The following is a 21704-nucleotide window of genomic DNA, read 5'->3' as shown; positions in this document are numbered from 1 at the left end:
AACCTTCTACAAACCAATCACTTCAGAGCAGCAGTGGGAATACACTTTGTGCGTCGATGGCTTTTTCCATCCCATTCCTAGCCGCTTCTTCCAGTGAGGGAGACAGAGCTCTTTCCCGGAAAGCAACAGGACCAAGGCTTACGGGCATAAGGCACTATGGAGTCTGTATGTCTCTGAAGGCCGAGCACTCAGAGGAAACCCATGCAAACACTCAGAATGTCCAGACTCCACACAGACAGCATCCCAGGTCCAGAACTGAATCCAGGGCCCCAGTGCTGTGAGGCAGCAATGCTAACCAGTGCACCACTGTGTCACTCAAAATGGCTTTTTTTCTTAACAAATCAAAACTAATCTCACACCTTTGCTGAAATGCATGTTGAGTTCTTGCATCCTCTACAATTTATTTATAAAAAATAGATATATACATAAATCTTAAAAAAACATAAATACTTTTGGAACTGGTAAATTCTACTATACCAAGGAGCAATGGTGGTAGTCATTTGTCCAAAATGACTCATAGGTAAACACAATCTCAAGGTGGGGGATTGAATACTTACAAAATAGAATCAACATACTTCAGGTTTTTGATTATGTGTTGCAGTTTCTGCTGACATTTAAATTCTTTCACCTACAAATGTGTTCATTTTGAGCATTCAAGACTTCATTAAAGTATAGAAAATGTGGACACAATTCATAACTAAAAGACATTTTCAAAGTACAGTTACATGTCACAATCCCCTGCCATTCGCAGTACAGGAATTTGGACACCCACTTCCATCTTGGCCAATCCTGGAGCAGGGCAGAGTCTAAAGATAACATAAATCACAAATGAAGGACACTGAGGATTTCAAACGCTTGTCTGAATGACATTTCTATGTCTTGGCAATTTTGTTGGCTTCAAATGGACAGCTTGGAGAAGTAATGTGCACCAACACAAACGTAATACTTCCATACTAAACCCTGAGAGTTAAAATGCAATGTGGTATACTGGAGGAATGGTGTAAAGATGATTCTCTGTGTACGGCTTTGTTATTCTACCCATGGAAATTCACAAGACAAATTTTATTCTGCTTATGCAAAGGTTCGGAAAATTATTGCGGGAAAAGAAATCAACCCTTTGCAATGGAACACACCGAGATGAAACCGAGATGATTTTTTTTTTACGCTGCTTTCCTCTTCATGTTCAGTGTTAAGTTCTGTTTAGCCTGTTTAACAGCTATTCAAATGAGGACTGACCCCCGATGACACTGTCGATGTCTAAATCCTTTAATTTAGTGTTATAAATTAAAACAAATGTAAGCCACCATCACATCTAATGAATCCACACAGATCTGAGTCATACTGGACACGTTCAATTCCTTGGGGATTCCTCAATTTTTTTGTGCCTGGTGTTTTTATTAAATAAAGTAGATTTCTTCTGTCACTTGTGGAAGTAGCAGTCACGGAATAAATTAATTCTACTCTCATCCAATAGTCACTGCTGAGAGAAAGATTTAGTGCACACTCTATGCAACTTCATGCATTTCTAAAACCTTCATTTCTTTTAAAAGAGAAAAACAATGCAATCTCATTCTAGAGCTTTATATTTATGCACGTCTTGCATATTACAGCATACAACGCTTCCCTACACCACAGACAGGGAAGACCAAATTCTATCATTATCTCGAGTGAACCCTTGAGCTAATAACCCAGCTTGCATTTGTCCTGTCATGGAAGGATATTCCTGTACATGTCGTTAAAGTCTTGTATTTCACTAAATTACACATTTGCTCACTGGGAAATAAAAATAGCTTTCAAGTTCACTAAATGTAAAGTACTTCAAGAAGGTTAGGGAAGAATCGCATCTCATTTCATCAGCCCGCCAAGAGACACTTAAACAACAAGTCACCTCCTGCCTGCTGTAGCCCTGAATACAAGGCTCTCACCTCTTGGGTCTTCTGCTTTCTAGCACATCACTATAGGCTTAGAGAGGGAAAATTGGTCTCGTTAGTTCTTTTACCTTCCCTGTTAGGAGCACGTGGATATTCCAGAGTCCAGACCTTGCCAAGTAAAAATGTCACCCTGTCTTCACGCTTCTTCATAGCAAGCAGTAGCTACTAGTTTAGGCTGCCTGCCAGGGCGCACATGTTAACATCACCTGTGGGCACTCAGGCACAGAAACTGCTATAAAAGCTCACAGATATTCCATTAGTTATAGGAACTACGATTCCCTTAAACCTACTGGGTGACTTCCTGATGGCATCTGCACCGAGTCCATAATCTGCCTGACCGTGGCAAAGTCAAGCGGGTCCCACCCAGTGCTGGGAGCTTAGCTGGAGCAGTTTTGAACTGGCGACCACAAAACTGCATCACTCAATGAAAGACAGCACATGGTGTTGCAGGTGACAGATTCTGTATCCTATTTCCCAGCTATTGAAGGAGTAGGGGAACAATGCAGGAAGCTGTGATATATTGTTTCCTATAGGTTGGCGCATTCTAGCAGTTCAGAGTACAGAGCACTGTGATCTAGTAGGTCACAGCAAGGAGCAATTGAAGTTGTAAATCCGTATTTCTTGCTTGAACACCTTATCCTAGTCTGTATCCCAGAGATCGTGTGGGCGAGCCATCTGGTGTGAAGGAGAGCTGCTTCTGTGTGAGCCCTCTCCCCAGAGAGGCTCCAGCAGAACCCGCAGAAAGAGGAGGCACAGGAAGGCAGTGAGCTATTATTTTGGGTCCTTCACCCAGAAATTCTGAGAACCCACGTATTCCGAACTGAGGACGAATTTCCCACTGGAGTGCCAAGTTCACTGTCCTTGGTGCTGAACTGAGAAACGAGGCCTACTGCCATTCATCAGCGTGTCAGCCTGTGGCAAGAGCTAAACTAAAAAACGCCCCCCTCCAACCCAAAACGAACAGCCAAGCTCTGCACAGCCCCATCCCATAAATCATCTCCTCTCTGCTGACCCAAGCACTGAGTACAGAGGAGCACTGCCTGCACAGACACACTGCTACAGGAAGAACACACAAATAAAGGGGAGATATACTCACATGTACCACGTGTGCTTCTGAATTTGTTCTAGCTGTGAAGGCAGAAAAAAATAAGTTTACGTTAGATGATTTGAAGCATCAAGATGGTAGGAATAGCTTCCTAAGTAAGATTATACTATATTGAGCCACAGTCAACAAGATGGATTTGGCAGAATTTCTGAATCCACAAGCTAAACCACTATTTGTCTATTTGTCTTCAGTGAAGTAACATCTGATGAGAGAACCAGCTCAAAATCCAAAGCCATATACATATTCATTACTGGAATTACAGCCAGAGCACACTGGAAACAGCACAAAGGAAAACAAATGACAGGAACATGAGAAAGAACGTGGCCATGGGTTTCTGAACACAACCACACTCTACAAACACACCCACAGCCAAACAAAACCAATCATCCAATGGCACACAGTTCAGGATTTCTTCCCTATCATATCAAACACATTCCCAGTTCACTGCCAGTGCCATTGTTGGAGTGTACATGATTGGATTCAGTTTCCACAGTGTTGGCCAGGTATGATGAAACAGTTGTCAACAATGGCCAACTCAAGACACAGCAAGAGAAAATAAGAACATAAGAAAAGTTACAAACAAGAGAAGAGAAGAAGTCCATTGGTCCCATCCTGCTTGTTCCTTTGCGAGTGGCTAATTTATCTAAAGAGCTCACCCAGCCAATTCTTCCAGGCTGTCAGGCTTATCAGCTTCATGGCTGGGTTACAGACTCCCACAGCCCTTTGCATAAAAAAGTGTCTCCCTTTCTCAGCACGCAATGTGCTTTAATTCCACAGCAGCTCCCCCTGTGTCTTCTGGCTCATGTTTCACTATTGATTGTGAGAAGCCCACTGGTTTGACTTTGTCAAATTGTCCATGCCTTTAAACAAATCAGACTATAGCTATTGTATTATTTTGAAAAAATCCTCAAAATTGATAATTCCAGTTCTCTGCACAGAGAAAACCTGTTAAAAACACTGTTCAGGAAAGCCTATAATCAGACAAGCAAAACAGCCAAGTACAAGCTTTAGACTGTCAGGAAGGAAGCTAGGAAAAACATCTGGGACTAGAGTGATTGGAGTGGGAATATCTATTAGCCCAGTTACTCCAGAAGTTTACCAAAGATGCTCTGTCAGTCTTTAAATTTTGACAGATTGTTCACATATGCCTGCAGAACACTGGCCTTTGTACACATGTGCAGTTTTCACAAACAAGCAAAGAAGACTGGAACAGAAGAGCTAAAGTGGACCTTGCAGCCGGTGTAATATCTTCACATCCATGGTGTCTGTATACAGTTTAAAATCTTATTACGCTCATTACATTACACTTCCAGCTTACAATGGCCTTGCATGGCATATCATTAACCTGGCTGCTATTTTTCTATGTCAATTTCATATATGGATTGTAAGATTCCCTGGATGATGATGATTATTATAAAAATCCTTCATGCAAAAATACTTAGCCCTGACATCCACTGATCACAATGCAGTTTCCATTGATCAATGCAGCTTCCATATCAGGTAGTTTGACTTTTTCTTTGTCCCTCTTTCTCAATTGAGTGATTTACGACAGATGTAAAATGAAAAGAAAGACTCTTAAACTCACAGTGGCCATTAAGTTCGTTCTGGGATCACTTCCAAAAAGCAACTTTTCAGTTATATATCAAGTTTAAGACTCCACCCTCATTAAATGCATATAACAGTCCTCATCAACTGATGAATGAGACACCGCACACTCCCTAAAGCAAAGCGCACAGCCACTGATCATTAATTGGTCTCTGAGTGTCCTACTAGCCACATCTTTTATTCTTCAGATTAGAAGAATGGCAAGAACTTTCCACACATCTTTTACAATCAGCATTGACTGAAATCTGCAAGAACAGACTTCAGTCTCTCAAGGAACTGGGCTTTGAAGATCACAATGTCATAACTTAAACCAAACTGACTGTAAACTGTTTACAGTGCAGCCCATCATTCCTGTGTACCATACAAGACTGAAGCATAGACAACATACAGGAGACCTTCACCACTTCACCAATGCTGTCTGCAAAGAATTACACAGGTGATGCAGGGAGACAGATGCATCAACACCGGTGTTCTCTCCACAGGCACATCTCATAAGATCACCACCATCGTTACCACTGGGTTTGTCACTTCATTCAGTCTCCTCAGACTTCGGGGTCCCATAGAAAAGTTCTCTTCTCCGAGTGCAGCCAAAGCAAACACACCAGAGGAGGTCAGAAGTCATTCAAAGATATTGTAAAGGCAAGCATGAAGAAGTGCAACATCAGGATCAACTCCTGGGAGATCATGGTCCTTGACGTGCCACTGAAGGGATGGGTGAAAGAATATTGGGGAAAGAGCCCAGCATTTTGAATGCAAAATGTCAAGATGTAAGATCAAGGAAGCAAAAGGAGTCCCAAAGAGAGCTTAGTACCCCTGGGACATGATCGGACTGTGCAGAGCACATCCTTATAACTTCCAACACGACACCTGCTCAACCTACCAGAGAACATATGCATCCTGGCACTGGCCTTATGAGTCACCTGAGGGTTCATGGATGACAATCATCCTTGTCTATAGGGGACAATGACACCAGCCTCAGGTTCTGATGCATCTTTATTGGAACATGATGGACAAAATGACTCACATTTTTCTTTCCTGTGATGTAGAATGGCCATTAAGACATGACCTTCAAGGAAGGCTTGCTTGATTTCACAAAAGGTTAGAAAAACTGCAGAATTCCTCCAGCCATTGTTAGGTCATCAATCCACCGAACGGTAATCCTTTTGAATGCTTTCTAGTCCTTCACGAAAACATAAAAATGTGTCAATAAAAGCTGACAGAAATGTTCTCTTTGTTTATAACTGTCACTGTTCATTGATGGCATCTGTGAAAGAACAATCTTTAGTTTTCCACCATCAGCAAAGCCTTAATACTGTGCTGTGTGTCAATATGACTGACTGGAGGGGAGGATGATGCTGTGATGGACTGTGAATAGAGCTCCTGATACGGTATTATAGAGCTGTTCCTTACAACCATCTTACAGCACTCAAGGACAATGAAAGAGCCCAGTCCAGCCTTCAATAATCATCATAAATCATCTTGTCATCGGAAGGCAATCAAGCTCAGCATACCGCCCATCTGGAAGGATCCATACTTTAGTCATTTCACACAGCAGGCATGGCGCTGAGAAAACCAAACTACTGTAAGGCTAAAACTGAGATTCAATGAGCTGTAGTGCACAGGCAAGGATTAAATATTTTTACACTCTTGACTGCAATTTTCTTCCTCTTTCAAAGAGACAATAGCCAACAAAAGGAGTCAAAATGAAATGTTTTCTTGTCTGCCCACAGACACCTGCAGATAGCCTGGCCATTGAGAACAGAGGATGAGCAGGTTAACTGAGGATCAATCAAGTGGGAGGATTCTCCAGAGGATGGGGGAGTTCCAGCTTTTCTTGAATGTTTTTATACTGGGCAACAAAAGACAATTGCCACTCTATATACATATCCAGAACAATCAAGTATACAGGTTCTGCCTACTGATGGCCTGCAGCGCCATTTTACACTCAAGTGACTTTGACTTTTACTAACTAAATCACCTCATTAGTGAAGAAGCTGACCAAGTACACTTCACAAAAAAACCTGCTGAGTGTCAAGCCATGTGAAAATCAAGAGCAAAAGGCCCAATCTGAATAGAAATAGTGACATTTGAAAAATGACCCAGTGCAATCAATGCACTGATTGCTCTGGGTGGGGGGGGTTGAAGTGTGTTGGCCTGCACAGGAGTGTCTAGGGCCTACAGAGCTCTACCTGTACTGAGTGGAGGTAACTGCACTGCTGGGTGGAATATCGTCCAAGACCTGGGGCCTGTCCGGACTCCAAAACAACGCATGTTCTTGTACTGCAGGGGTAAGAACGGCGTCTATCCAAGATGAGAATGAGACACCTTCCTGTCAATGCCCTGTTCTCCATATATGACAACATGGTATATCTGTGGGCATCCAGGGCTCAGGGACCAGTGAAGACACATGCTTGTTTAGACTGTTCAAAATGAGTGGGACAGAATCTGCATCTGTACACGCATGCAGGATCAAGCACAGCTTGTACTGCTTCCAATGGTGGTCACTCACACCAGCAGCCTGTAACCCTCATAGTGGACTCAAGGGACAATGGTAGACTCTTTGTTTATCAGTGCTGTTGATAACTGAATCTGCATCAGAAATGTACCTTTGCCATGTCTGATCAATAAAAAGGCAGTGCACCTGCTACAAAATGAAATCTTTAATTCTCTGGTTTTCAAGATAATAAGCTTGTGAATTTTCTGCAGTGATGTCTACTCACTATATTTTCCTCAGTACATGTTTCTCTGATGAGTTCAGATGAGATGAGCTAAAAACAACCGATTATTATGTTTCCAAACAGCTCAGCTTTGTCTTTTGGGGCTTCACGTAAACAATTCAATTGACTATGAATGAAATTACATTTCTTTTTCACCATCAGCCATTGGTGGATGAATCTGTAAAAAAGGTTCTTTCATGCGTGACATTTTTTTGTCTAAATCAGAATCTCAGTTACCAAAAAGAAAAGATTTGCATTTGTCCAAGGTCAACTGAACATGTTTGTGCAGAGACCCCAAAAAGACCTGAAGCTTCAGAAGACAACTGCAGCTCCCCGCCAACTTGTATTTATCCAAACTCGTTACTGCAATATCAGCTGAAGGGAAAGTTTATGAATAAGAAAACAAAACTCAATCAGAAACTGCAGGTCTAAAGGTGTTCGATCAATGTGTAATAATGCTCTGTCTTCATAAAACCACACTGCAGGTCTCAAATAACGGTCTCAGTGCAATCTGCCGAGTAAGAAAAGACGTCTTCCTCTAGTACAGGAAGGAGAGACATTAATCCTAGATACTACATCCTAAAATGTCTGCAAGAAGGAACCACAGCTGTGGGCTATGAACTGCGGGTCTTGCACAATCCAGCAGACTGTACACCTGGCGTGACGGGACAGGTACAACACTACAGTGCAGGCAGCAGCGACAGGACTGATTTTGAGACATTCAAATTTCTACTGTTCTTTTGCAGCACTCCTGTAAGAAGGGTGTGTGAGCTCTGTGAAGATGCTCCTTACTGTAAGGGGGTGCATGGGAAGTAAGGGCACTTTCTTAACACATGTTACTCATACACACGGGGTTCACATGTTTCTGCCAGCCCTTTCTATTTCAATACAACTTCAAAGTGAATTGTTTAAGACAGCTGGTAACTCAGCTGATCTACAATTCTCCATACAGCTGGACCAGGGGTGATGAATTTCCCTTTGTTTACTAGGAATCCACTCCAGAGATCCCCAGGTTGAAAGTCTTTACTCCTTGAATCCTGTAGACACAGTATTACAGGACGTGACAGAATTGTTGCGATGTGTGATGGCGCTGGTCTGAAAATACATTTTTATATGTCATCTCTAAAGATGTACGTCTGATTAGTGAATCAAATTAACACCTCAGTGATGCTCAGGCAAATCTCCTGCTTTTACCACTGTCCTATTAGCACTCAGAAATTAGTGTGCAGACTCCAAGAGTGAGTCTGGTCACATACACCAGAGAGGGAACCCTGCACAGGTTACCAGCAGCCAACTCCCAGAGTAAAGACATCATCATCTCCGAGGAAGAATTTGTTGTTCATTTAAAAGCGTCTCTCTGGGTAAAAAGGTGTTACCTACAATTGTATGTGAAATGCTTGACCAAAAGCCAAAATACCCACAAAAAATAATATACTGTATGCTTCATTTTAACTATCTTTTTAGCCCCCTGCAAAAGGGAAGCCCCAGTCAACAAAGGTTTGGTCTGGCAGGCAGGCCTTTTTAAACTAAATCTAATCACATAGAACGTGCCCAAAAGGGTATTATGACAGACGACACCTAAAATGCTACCGAGAAGAAATCTTAACCACTGAACAAATAAATATCCTAGAAAACAGCTTACAGATCTCATCCTTTGAGCAAGAATATAGCCCAACACACTGGAATACTCAGGGATGCTTCAGTGTCTATACAGTCATTACAAGATGACACTATGCATGGAGCATGCTGAGGCTCAGATTTTAAAACACTCTGGAAAACACTGAGGAATTGTGATCTGCTTTAAACAGGACAAGAGCTCACCACCACTACAACAAACTGACAGCAGCATCACAGGTGCAAAAGGCAGGGTGTAACGAGAATACAACCTGCTAGTTACAGGGACACAATGAGGGGCAGTCTGATATTCAGGCATTCCAGATTGCAGAAAAGATCATTTTGATTGGAGAACTGGTGTACAAAAAGAAAGTGCTGAACCGTGATTTGGTGTTACACAACAGGCCCTGCTTCCCACAGGTCTAGACCTTCAGGATTTTACAAGAACTGGAAATCTGGAAAGATAGTACTAGATGTTTTAGGTTACGTAGCATATATAAAACACACTTTATCTTGATTATAGTGGCCTTCACATAAGGGGATTAAGATAAGGCTTAAAAGTGCCTTATCTTAATCCAAAACAAAAGTTCAAAAAGTGCACGCTGAAAAACACCTCCTATATTTTCAGCATTTCTACTGTGAACTGAAAGATGTGTGTGTGTACAGTATATTGGGGAAAGGACATATTACAAATGCTAAACACCCTAACTCCAGCAGCCTGAGGATAATGCTTTCAAACAACCAATAGGTCTGTCAGCAGAGCTTGCAAAGAGGGATTCCTGTGTCATCAGTGCCATTCCAGGCTCCCAGTCCCACAGTTCCTTGGGAGTATTGAACCAGTGGCTGCTGGGTTCATTCAGGTAAGGACTCCTGTTCTGGAAAAATTCTGTTGCTTTAATTTTCTGAGACATTCACACAAAGAGGAAATTCCCTGCTCCCTTCTTCCGGCCTGTCACCAACACGTCAGGGATGCCCAGCTGTTGGCTCTCCGCACGCTGCACCCCAGTGACAGGCTGACGGATTGCAGCAGGACATGGGAGTGCTACATTAGCATCCTCCAAGGGCACAGTCCCCAGCACAGAGCACACAGGCCACGAGCCGACATTATTTTATGAAAAAACAATGCAGCTATGATGCCGCAGGTTGGTTCATAACTGACATATTACTCTGCAGAGTGCATTCCGTGTTGTGTAGGGAGGCATTACTCAGAGAAACCAAGGGACAGCCAAGGTTTCTCATACCTTGTTGCCTGACTTGTTTTTCTCCTGCCTTTGTAAGTGTTCTACCGTGGGACAGATGACAATCACTTTGGACATGCCAGTAAAATAATAAAAATATGCCAAACCCCAGGGTGAAGAGAGAAAGTGGATGTGATGAGGAGGACAAAATATATTTAAAAAGACACAGACAAGGTTTTGTTCAAAACACAGATGTAAAATCCATAATCTATCTACATTTTTTTTCAATGAGAGCACAGAAAAGAAAACATGCAGAATGCAGAAGACAGTGTTCAGGCTCCACTGTGAGGAACGATTTCTCTTTCCTAAGATTTTGTTTTTCCAGCTCAAGAACTCCTCAGGCTGCTCTACACTAGTTTTCCTTTGGAGTTTCCAAATGCTGCCGTGTGAATTCAAGACAGGAACCATGCCCGGATGTTGACATGCATAGTCTGGTGGGACTCAGAAGGCTGGGAGGCGCTCAGGGTGTCCAAGCGCCATCACTGGGTCCCAATGCTGCAAAGTGTTTTTGCTTTTATTACGTGTGATACACTCCTGCGGCCAAGGCCTGTAACTTCCACAGCTTGCTAAAGGAAACAGTGGTCTCTTCTCCCACCTAGTTGGGGCCTGGTGGATAGCAGGTTTGGGCATGCAAGCTCTGCGTCTGTTTCACTTTGCGAAATGACAGGCGGGCAAACTAGTTCTCTGCCAGCCTCTCTGCGAAAGCCATGCCATCACAGGTCATGAGCTACGCATCCAAGGAGAGCCTGGCATCACCTCCAGGGCCTGTCACTCCAGTTCAATGTGAAACAGAACGGATTACAGGAGCTCCTCTGTCACAACGTCTGCTTAGGTTGCAACTTTGCTTTGGAGAAAATGAAACAGGCTTTTATAACCAAAAGGAAGGGAAATACAGGCAACGACAGCCTGGGGGTTCTCTGCATAGCGCAAAGCTAATTAGAACCCCTCCCCCTCCTCTGGGGACATTTCTTGGAAGAAGTTTTCCTCTTCAGAAGCAAAGTCTCCCAGAACAGCTGAGATCGCGTGGCAGGTTTAGGATTAAGCATTTTTGTGTGAAAGTTGCACTGCTGTCAGCACTTTAGAGTTTCTTGAAATGTGCTCATAAATAAAACTGTATTATCATTATTACCACCTTCACAAAACACAACGATAAAAATTTAATATCCTCTGGACCCATTACTGCTGCCCCAGATGACATGCTCATGACAACTCCGAACGGTTTTTAAATGTCACATATCAAAATCTAGCATCATTCGTTTCATGTACTGTACGCTTAGGCCTACCCCATCATTAAAGAGGGAGCAGGGGATTCATAAAGTTGTACTGTTTTGAACTGTTTCATGTCTTTCTAATGCTGTTACAAGAAGTGGGATCACCTGGGCTCAAGCAGCCAAGAACAAAAATATAAGAAAAGTGGAAAATTACAACTTTTAAAATGTTAAAATTAATTAAAAGATAAAAAATAACATATAGCAATACAGGCTATACGTAAGAGCATCCTGCTTCTACTACCTTAAAACAAAGCCCAAAAGTCCAAAATAAGGCTACATGGAATGAATAGGGTCTCTGACTGTACAGAGTTAAGACTTCAATCAGAAATGTATTCTGCAAGTCAGTGCAGATAGCACTCGCTTTAACAGTCAGTCGCACAATCAACAATACTGATGAGCACATGAATAGAAAATGAACACAAAAGACATTAGCCACCTAGTGCTCCACTACATTTTCAACTGAAAGGTTTTGCTTGGGGTGCCGCGTATGATGACTCTCCCTCACAGAGCAAGCAGGCACCTTCAGAATTAGACTGACCGTCAGTCGTTTCGTGGCGTCCACCTCTATCATGCCGCGAAGCAGGTTCTGGCAGTCCGGAGGGATGAAGTGTGGCATGTGGAAAACCCCGAGCTTCACCTTTTCCAACAAATTTCTCAAGTTGTCGTCGTCGAAGGGAAGGGCGCCCTGGAGAAGCAGAGACAGGCAAGTCAGTACAGGGCCCAGGACACCCAGGACAAATTATTCATTCCTAATCAGAAAAAAAACGTTTAACCTGAATATACAGTTTTTAAGGTGGCACAGCGGTTGGCCCTGGGACCCTGGGTTCAGTTGCAGGCCTGGGGTCTGTCTGTGTGGAGTTTGTATGTTTTTCCTGCGGGTTCCTCCAGCTACTCCAGTTTCTACCCTCAAGGCAAAGACATACTGGCCGGTTGTTGTGAGTTGTGAGTGTGTGTGTGTCTCTGTGTGCCCCATGATGAACTAGTGTCTTGTCCAGGTGTATTCTGCCTTGTGCCCATTGCTTGCTGGGATAGGCTCCATCTCCCCACAACCCTGAATTGTTTGAAGTTAGAAAATGGATGGATGGATAAAGTATTTTCTATAAGGAGCATTCATCTCTCCTCAGACACCAGACTCGAGTAGTCTGGTGCTGGGAAGTGCGCGTTCTGACATTGCTGAGGCACAGGTGACACAGTTTCCAAACGGTTCTGAGCTCCACCAGCAGACATGTGACTTGAGTGACTAGACTTGTCTGAGGGAAACAGAAGAGGAGATGATCATACAGGCACAACTCCAGCACAGGAATGTGAATATGAAGTCCTTAAAAAGAGGATTTTTTTTTAAAAGAAATTGGTCAAGCTTTCACCCGAAAGTGAAACATCTTCCCTGGCTGTCTTTTCTTCCCTCCTGGTTTGGCTTGCTGTATTTTTAGCATCTGCAGCCTGTCCTGGCCTCGGCTCCCTGCTCTACATGCATATTTCATAGTGGGGGATGACGCAGAGCTTTTTTAGTAAATGAATGGATGCCGGTGGGAGATCTTGTGCGTGCCAGACCTCTGGATGCTATTCTTGGGCAGGGAGGCGCTTGGCGTGACAGGGGTGCAGACTGGCGGCATGGAGCAGTCAGATTAAATAGTTCTGAGCACAGGGTACTGTATTTGTTTCCCCTAATTTACACAATGAAATAGGAAATACCACAGACCTATTTCTGGATATTAATTGGTGAGTCTTTAAAGATAACAGACATGTTTCTTTTGTAAAATCTTCCACTTTTTCACTTAACCGCAATGGTATAGTGGCAGAGTAATTATGTTAACAGCTAAATTCATTTTTTTATTCTGAATCTCCAGCTATTTTATTATACAAAAACAACAATAATAATAATATCTCCAACTAATTTGTGTATAAATACATCCCCTTGCAATGTGGAACCAACAGTTGTTGGAACCACGCCCCCCCAACCACATTCTCTGGGTCACGCTCCCCGGCCACGCCCCTCGTCTGGCCACGCCCTGTCCGCACTCTCTCGGTCACGATCCCCAGTCACGCTTCCTGACCATGCCCCCTTACCCACGCATTCTACATGTTCCAGATCCTATGGAAATGGCTATGTGGGATCAGTTTAAAGTCCACTGCTAGTACATAACACACAATTAAAGATGTGCTCTTGATATCTCAAATGGGTGTCACAAATCACAAAACAGTCTAATCTTGGAAATGTAAAGTTCAGAGGGCAGCAGAGATATATAATGTTTGAAAATACAATAGGGAAAAGAACATTTAATAGGATAAACACTCACTCTGCAGCTTTCAGAATGCGTTTGCTACAGGCCCAAACATTGCCCACCCTATTCCAACAAGCTTTCGTTCCTCATTTTCATGCTCTTTCAGATTAAGCTTATTAAAACCAAATTTCTGAAGCTCCTGCATCTAATAGTCTCAGAAACAGGACTTTACCTGCTCTCTGCTCTCAGCTATAATATCAGGGTTTCCAGTATCATAAATACAGACTAATAACTGGTGCGGATTGAGTTACAACTGAGTAATTCAATCAAGGGATTCTGATAGCACCTGAGCAGCTCCCCTGAAACCTGCCTCTGTCTAATCATGTTCTTGCACAACGTGTGCTTGGCGTCCCTTCACACTGAGCTGGTGAAAAGGCTGAAGCAGACAACTCACTGTGCAAATCCAAACTAGGAGGGTATTTAAAACGGTGATTAAAAATCTACTGTAAATGGAACTGCAGTCTCTGCGTGATGTCAAGGAAGTCAAAACTGGTACTTTTGGATTTTCCGTATGAAATGAAAAACACCAGAAGACAATTTCAGACATGCTACAGCTCTGAGCTCCCTTCAGCCAGCTAAAACTAATTAAGGTTCATCATTATATTGTTGTGTATAACAACATGCCTACTCAGCACATTTTTTGCCACCTTTTCTTTATTAATGTACTTTGTAAGGATTAATAGTTTGGCCTCAGAATCTCTATGAATAAGATCCTTGTTCAGCTGGGAGACCTCAAGCCTACAGATTGCTTACAACTTTAAAACAAATTGTGTTGATTAAGAGTGAAACAACAGATTGTGACAAGGAGAGGTCAGAGCAGTTCACACCTCTGCTTTCAACAGCCAAAGAAATCCCTCAGGCTTGATTCAAATCTATTTTTACACATTTGTATGAAGACAATGGCACTCTTCAATTCACTTATTAGTGTGGCCAAGGTGAAGAGTTTATGTCAATGAATGTCAGGGCCTGTGACAAACAACACCTAGCTGACACTTACCACCAAAAGTGCAAAGAGAATGACCCCACAACTCCACACATCTGCTTTCCGGCCGTCATATTTCTCCCCCTGCAAAAGGCAGAAGAAGTTTCAGTCAGGGAGCAGCTGTGGAGGAGTGACAGCTCCTGGATGAAAGTTCGTTAGGCTGTACTCACCCTGATCACTTCAGGACAGGCATAGTGTGGGGACCTACAGGGAGAAGAACAAAAAGACTCTCAGTTGCTCCTGAAAAACACAGAAAGGCGAGGAAAGAGAGGAGGCTGTTGAGCTCAGACTGTTGAGCTAGCTCCGGAATTGACTCCACAACTTGGAAGGGAAATCTGCCACAGTCGTCCCCGTTTATAACAACACTGGCAGTTCTGCATAGACCTCAAAGCATCCTCACACTCTGATTTCAAGATTAAAACACGGAAAGCACTTGATTACTTTTTTAACATCAAAATTTAAATCATCCAAGGCGTCAGAGATGACAGGATACCTGCCGTCATGCTGTAGGTGGCAGTTTGAAAGCAATGATCTGTAACACAGAGTGGTGCCCCAGGACACCATCAGCGTTCCAATTTCCTAACTTTATTTTCTAAATAAACCTTTGTGGGCTCAGCATTGTTCCTCCTGCTGCAAAGATGAGAAGGATGAATTTTTAATGGTTCACATACATAATTTTTCAGTTTAAGTAAAACATTGAATTTTGATTATTACATAATTCACATTAAACATCTGTAAACACGCTATGCTAATAACCTCATCATTACCATATGTATTTATGAATTATGTTCACTAGCTGAGCCAGTCTGGCTCCCAGTGTAGTCTAAGTTCAACAGCACATCACTTGTCTGGAAACAGGCAAACAGATCTTTTGCAAACATGACTTTCTTTATTTTGAGTGTCATATTGCATTATGCTAATGTGTGCAAACCAAGTTTGAGCTATGCTAGTCAACATTCATGATATAAAGCACACAAACCATATCCATTCCTAATTTAATTTGAAAATGCAAGCTACTTAGTCAAAGAACATGTGTTCGTGATTCAAATTCCTTAACCTTTTTAAAATATTTAAAGGCAAGTTGCTGTTTTGTCTTCTTGTGCTGAAGCAGGAAAACATTCTGTTAGTGTCACCAAGAACCTGAAAACTTAACTTCAGCCCTTTTGTTACAAACAACCTCTTTTTCTGTCTTAAGCCAGGCTTTCAAGTTCTTACAACACTCATGAGTTCTGTATAAAAAAAAAGATGGCTGTCCCCATTTCGGGAGAATAATGCCTGACCTTTAATTAAAAAACACAGGACGATTTGAATGTTTAATCAAGCCCTGACTACAGTAAGTCTGCAGGCTATTAGATAAGTGTTGATTATGTGAAACATTGCACTGTGCTTGAGGAGGTTCGACAGTAGAGAGCAGAGACACCTTCAGAATGCAGGGACTGACATTCCTTCACACACCACATCTCCCTTGCAAGATGCAGGAAGTCAGGGGTAAGGGTCACATTTATTCCCTTTTCTCACTTTTAAAAAAGCTGATATTCATCAGCCTCCTGTATTTCTAATGTATTTTTTACAGATTTATTTGCATACCATGAAAATCTTTTTTGCCTTTCACTCAGTCACCTGCCTAACAACATTTGTGTGTCTATTTTAAAAATATTGGTGAGGATTGCAGTGTGAGGTTTTCTTTTTAAATGCAGTCTAGTAGCGTGCCATCTCGCTTTCTGCCCTTTCCAGTATTCCCAGAAGCACAGTCCTGGCATCCCAGACCCAGCGCCACTGCTGCTCACCGACTGACACCGCACTCGCCCGTGCCGAAGACACGCTGCACGATTCTGAGTGTTTACACAATACATTATCTTTGCAACACAATAGCCCAAAACAAATTTAAAGAATGGAATGATGAAACATTAGAGGACACCAGCCTTCCAACATGTTTACTAATCTTATGATAACAATACAGATCTTTAATCTATTTCATTTACTGGTCAAGATCCAAGAGGAGTATTCCCCATGTGAAATCTGCTGCCTTTCACTTCGGTCCATAAAGAAAAGCAATACGAAAAACTGTACAACTCTCTCCATGTCAGATCTCACTGCTGCCTGTACAATCATCTTCCTTTGGAAAATAAAAAAAAAAACAGCTTTGAGACTAAAATTAGGCATCACTGATGAACAAAACTGCATTAAGAAATTGCTGAGCTACAAATGAAGGAAATTAAAAAAACGCCTGGCACAGACAGACGCACACAAGCAAGGGCTCGTCAGTGAGACTCCTGCGGCGTTTTTACTCAGGACATCAATCCTCTGCTGCTGTTTGCTAAACCTCATTAAACCTGCCGAGCATCACTTTCCAGGATCACATCGCCACCACAGTGAGGAGACACAAAATAAAAATAATTTAGAAGAAAATGAAACAGTACAGGAACAGTTGGAACCGGTCCCTGCAGGCTGTACCCTTCGCTCTTGGGCGAGCCGACAGTAATGCTGTCTTCAGCCAGGTGCCCTCCACTGGAACGGACTGAAGTGCTGAGATGGAAATATCACAAGCACAGCATACGGCCCAGGAGGAGTATGAACTCGGTGTGCTGTCTCCTACAACGGCTTCAGCAAACTCCCTCTTATAAGCAATAATGAAGTAGTAATTTAATGTTTTTTTTCCTAATTTTCCCAAGCACAACAAAATATGATACATTAATATAAACAAGGAGAATAACTATTTCCCAACCCATTGCCCTCAGTGGTACTCCCCTGCAATTTCTCCTCACGAACCCCTAAAATAGAGACATAATGGTGCTGTCCTGCAACAAGGCTTTGACTCCATCATCAGCCGCACCCTGAGTTTCCATCATCACCCCCTGGCACCAGGGACTACAGCAGTGGAGCACGATGCCAGGAGTGGGAATGTGAAGCACAGCATCGGCAACAGGGCTTTAACGATATAAAGGATTTGGTTGGATTCTAGCTGGGACACTTCAGGGGAGATCAAACTGACTGCAGAAGAGGAGTTCAGGTTTGTGAGTTAAACCCAGATTTCCAAACCTGCGCTTCCTGATAATGAACACCAGGCCTTCGGATGGAAGAGAAGCAGCATCCTTAAGGGAGAACAATTAAGACTGTCTTTGGGATTAAAACCCTACCTGCTGTTCAAATCTGACAGTGTGAAGCTTCTAAACTTCAAAGAAATAAAATAAAAACTTCAGAGAAATAAAGCTGTGAGTCCCACATTTCAGACACCAGCAGTCTGACTCGAGACCGTGACTCAGATTTTCCAAGAGGTGGCACACAACTGGCTGAGCAGCGCTGGGCCAGGCAGGGCGGCCCCTACTGCTCTGGGGCTCACTCTGGGGGTAGTCCAGGGGGGCTCAGCTGGCCCCTCTGCCAGGGCAGCCCCACCTTGTTTCCATCACAGCCGCTGCACCAGTGAGCTGACTGACGACTGGCGATCCCAGATTGTGTAGGGCGGAAAGCCTATATATTAAACTAAAAGAGACCAAACTCAGCTCTTTTGTCAAAGGTTAATACATGTGTCAGAGGGAATTGGACAGTTTACTGTCACCTAGTAGTCTGAAAAACAAGAATCTGCAAAAATAAGCTCTTCATTTGCAGTATTTTTTTATTTTTTTTATGTACACATCGGAATTTACTATAGCAGATACAGTAGGTTCTTGGGTACCAGAAGTCTCTCATGAACATGGTTGAGAAAGATTATTAACAGTTTTCAGTGTAATGCCAAGGTGGAAAAAGCCACCTTTTTCATCCTTCCCAGCAAGGGAGGTGACAAAAAAGCCAACGAACAACAGCAGAAATAAAATTCAAAGCCGAGTCTAGGACACGACTGCAGCGAATAGACTTCAACCCTCGCAAATATATAAACAAATAAAAGGAACGTCAGTCTGCTCTAACTCCTGGGGATACAGAGGAGCAAGACACCCCCTTGTTTTTATGGCTACAGCTTGGCACAAACATGCCGCCACACAAAACAGCACAAATTTGTGTCAGCGAGGGCCGTGCAGAGAGGGGAGAGATGAATGTGTTTAATTAAAAACTGTCATATCTGTGCTTAGGGAGGCCGAGCACGAGGGATTATCAATAATGGCCCCAGGTTTTTTTCTCCCTTGGAAACACAGGCTGTGAGAGCCAAGCTAACGGCTCGACATGCAGAACACTGGTTATCGAGCAGCGTGTGAAGGAGAGTGTCGGGAGGCTGCAGGAACTCTGTCCCCTTCATTCCGTCACAGCGGACTTCCTGTCCTCCTTGTCTCTGCAAGGGGCTGTTTCCTGCACTGTACAGACAGGCAGGCGAGATGCTTCCCGCTGTGAACTGGGCGCTGGCACCGCAGCACGGTTCCTCTCGATCAGGGCTTCCCAGTCCTGCCCCCACACTAATACACAGCAGCTCACTAAGCCAGGGGAGCAGCCAACTGCACACCCAGCCTGCTCAAGCTGTACTCCCTCTGGATAACAATGATCTAATGAAGCCGCCTTTTCTATCGAACAGACTTCGAACCTCACAACCAAGCAAACAATATGCTGTAGCGTCACGTCACGCACTAGAGGATCCTTTCATTCCATTGATTTTGACTAGGGAGCTGGGAGATAAATAATCTCGTAGGGAAGATAAGGAGTCAAGAAAGTTTACAAACAATGATTAACGAAAACTAAGGACCACGGGAACTGATGCACTTACAGAACATTCTGAAAAAGCATCTGACATATCACTGGCATGTAGCTTCATATAGTACAGTTATGTTTTGTATGAAAGGTAAGGTCCCAGCCAGTACTTTAAGGCTGGTCCTAGTGATTAGCTGTGATTACTGGCTGCTACTGATAACGGAGTATTAGCCCACTTCTCTTGATATATTAAAGCATATTGTTTGCGTTCTGTCCAATGGGAGCAGACTGTGCAGCAACACCTGCGCTACTGAAACTGATTTTGCAGCAACGGGCCTCATCTGGAGAACCCTGCCGTGCAGCTGAACAATCAGACTATGAGCTTTCAAACCTACATTAAGATGTGTGCTCATTATTATGTAAAATACACAAATAGCCATGATGAAAGTAAATGGCTGACAATTCTGGATGTTAACACCACACTTTAATGTCTAATATTGTCCCCTTTTACACAGAGAAGTGGCCAATACGCAAATTCTCCACCCTTACTCAGATGACTACATTCTCACAACATGTAATATGTTCCTGTGTTTTATACATGTATATCCAGTCTGTTGAGGGAAATATAACTCTGAGTATACTGAATGTAAATACAATTGTAACAGAAGACCGTCCCAAACAAACTAGAAAATATTACAGACTGATTTTCATTCCATTTTCTTTTCAAGTTCAGTTCTTACACAAGAATTACAGTGATTAAAGGTTTTATTGATTCTCCTTGTGTGGTATTACTAGTCATTTCAATTCCGACAGAGTGTTTCAAATAGAAGCTTCTGTAGTACCGATGTGTAGTACCTTTCAAAGTAGAAAGGTCTCTCTAAGGTCGCTCTGTCTCTAAATGAGTCTAGACATAACCAAAATACAAAGTGTGAATGTGAGACCAGTCCAGACCAGTCCAACAGGAGGCAGCTGTTGTGCTCAGCTTGCTCATTTAGTTGTCAGCAGGCTAATTAATCTGTGGGTTTTATAAAAACATTCTTAATCAGTGGAAATTTGCTTTAAAAATATGGGTTAGCAGCTTGTTCTGGACACCTACAACCCTCCGTGTGAAGAAGTGTCACCTATTTTTATTCCTAAATGTACATCCTTTTCCTTTTCACTGGCCTTACCTTCATTCCTCGGCATTGAATCACATGAAGACAACAGGAGTACTTTCCAGCAAAATGCGAGTCTTGCAAAAAGTATTTGTATAAATGAGAACAAACCAGGGGTCTGTGTTCTCTTGTCTGAGCTTTGGGAAAAGAACCAGACACCTTATTTAGAAAAACGTCTGCCTCTACATGTGCCCTGCCAGTTCTAAGAGCCCCAATTTTTTCAAAGAAACATACTGTATGTCATCAGCACAGCAGGGTGAAAAGGAATTAATGGGAGATGCAGGAGAGTTAGTAAAGTACAATCTGAAAGCTATTAAAAGAAAGCATGAAAGAAAACAGACTGTACTGACTGGAAGACCCAGCGAAAAAGACAGAGGGCACTAATAAAGATGGATGCTGATGCCTGTTAGTCCAAATGACATTCTGCGTTACTGTGCCAGAGCCATCATTCGAGTAACCGATGGAAGCTGTTTAGCAATCTGCATACCTATTAGCAAGCAGCTCCATTCCTTCACTTATCTTCTGTTGTCACATTGTGTTGAATACTGCCTCTCTCTACTGCATACAGATTGGAAGCATTTGCATAATCGGTAATCTATCCCATCCACCGTGGTCTGGATCAGAATATCTGCGTGGATCTCGCCTACGCGTGTGTCTCCCCAGCTCTGCTCCTCAGCCCTTCCGCCTCGTCTCCCTGCCTCACAGTCACAAATTGAGAGGCTCCAGCCGCCCCCAGAGGATCACCATCATAAACACCGACACCCCGCAGGAGAAGCAGGTCACGAAGCCCCCAGTTTTACAAAACGAAAGCATTTTCAGATTAAACTGTCTACAGGCAAGAGGGGCAGAAGCTGTGACCTCGAGTTCAATGGTGATATTGATTATTTTCACTCATTCCTGTCTTTGAAACCTGCTTCTGCCAAGGAATGGTTTAAGCCTCTGTTCTTCACTGTGCCTGAAACATGGCTAATAACACACAGCTGCCCAGAAACAGTCTTAGTAGTGAAACAGAATCTTCATCCGCCATTATTACACATTTCTTGACTCTGTAACCTTTGTCTTTTGGCGTTCCAACACGAGACAAATGATCACATTTAAAATAAAATATTTAGATACTGCAAATGCAAAATTCTTCATGCAACAGTTCCTTGTTGTTAAAGGCTTCCAGAGACTTCTCTATAAAAATAATTAGTT

General features: G+C 42.9%; 1 protein-coding gene across 11 annotated transcripts in view; it reads right to left on the bottom strand.

Annotated features, from left to right (window-relative positions):
• Positions 1-21704, bottom strand: part of brsk2b (BR serine/threonine kinase 2b) — a 287758-nt gene that overhangs the window by 58914 nt on the left and 207140 nt on the right. For all 11 annotated transcript variants that reach the window (XM_088610892.1, XM_088610896.1, XM_088610893.1 and 8 more), the window contains exons 6-9: positions 14916-14949; positions 14761-14829; positions 12020-12166; positions 3028-3059 (exon numbers count right to left, since the gene is read on the bottom strand). In XM_088610892.1, coding sequence (XP_088467018.1) covers positions 3028-3059; positions 12020-12166; positions 14761-14829; positions 14916-14949 — 282 coding nt within the window. The remainder of the gene's footprint in view (positions 1-3027; positions 3060-12019; positions 12167-14760; positions 14830-14915; positions 14950-21704) is intronic.

This window comes from Lepisosteus platostomus, chromosome 18 (genome assembly GCF_059453375.1).
Source record: "Lepisosteus platostomus isolate fLepPlt1 chromosome 18, fLepPlt1.hap1, whole genome shotgun sequence".
Taxonomy (NCBI): Eukaryota; Metazoa; Chordata; class Actinopteri; order Semionotiformes; family Lepisosteidae; genus Lepisosteus; species Lepisosteus platostomus.
Note: the sequence above shows the minus strand (reverse complement) of the source record. Positions and strands in the feature narration are given on the sequence as shown.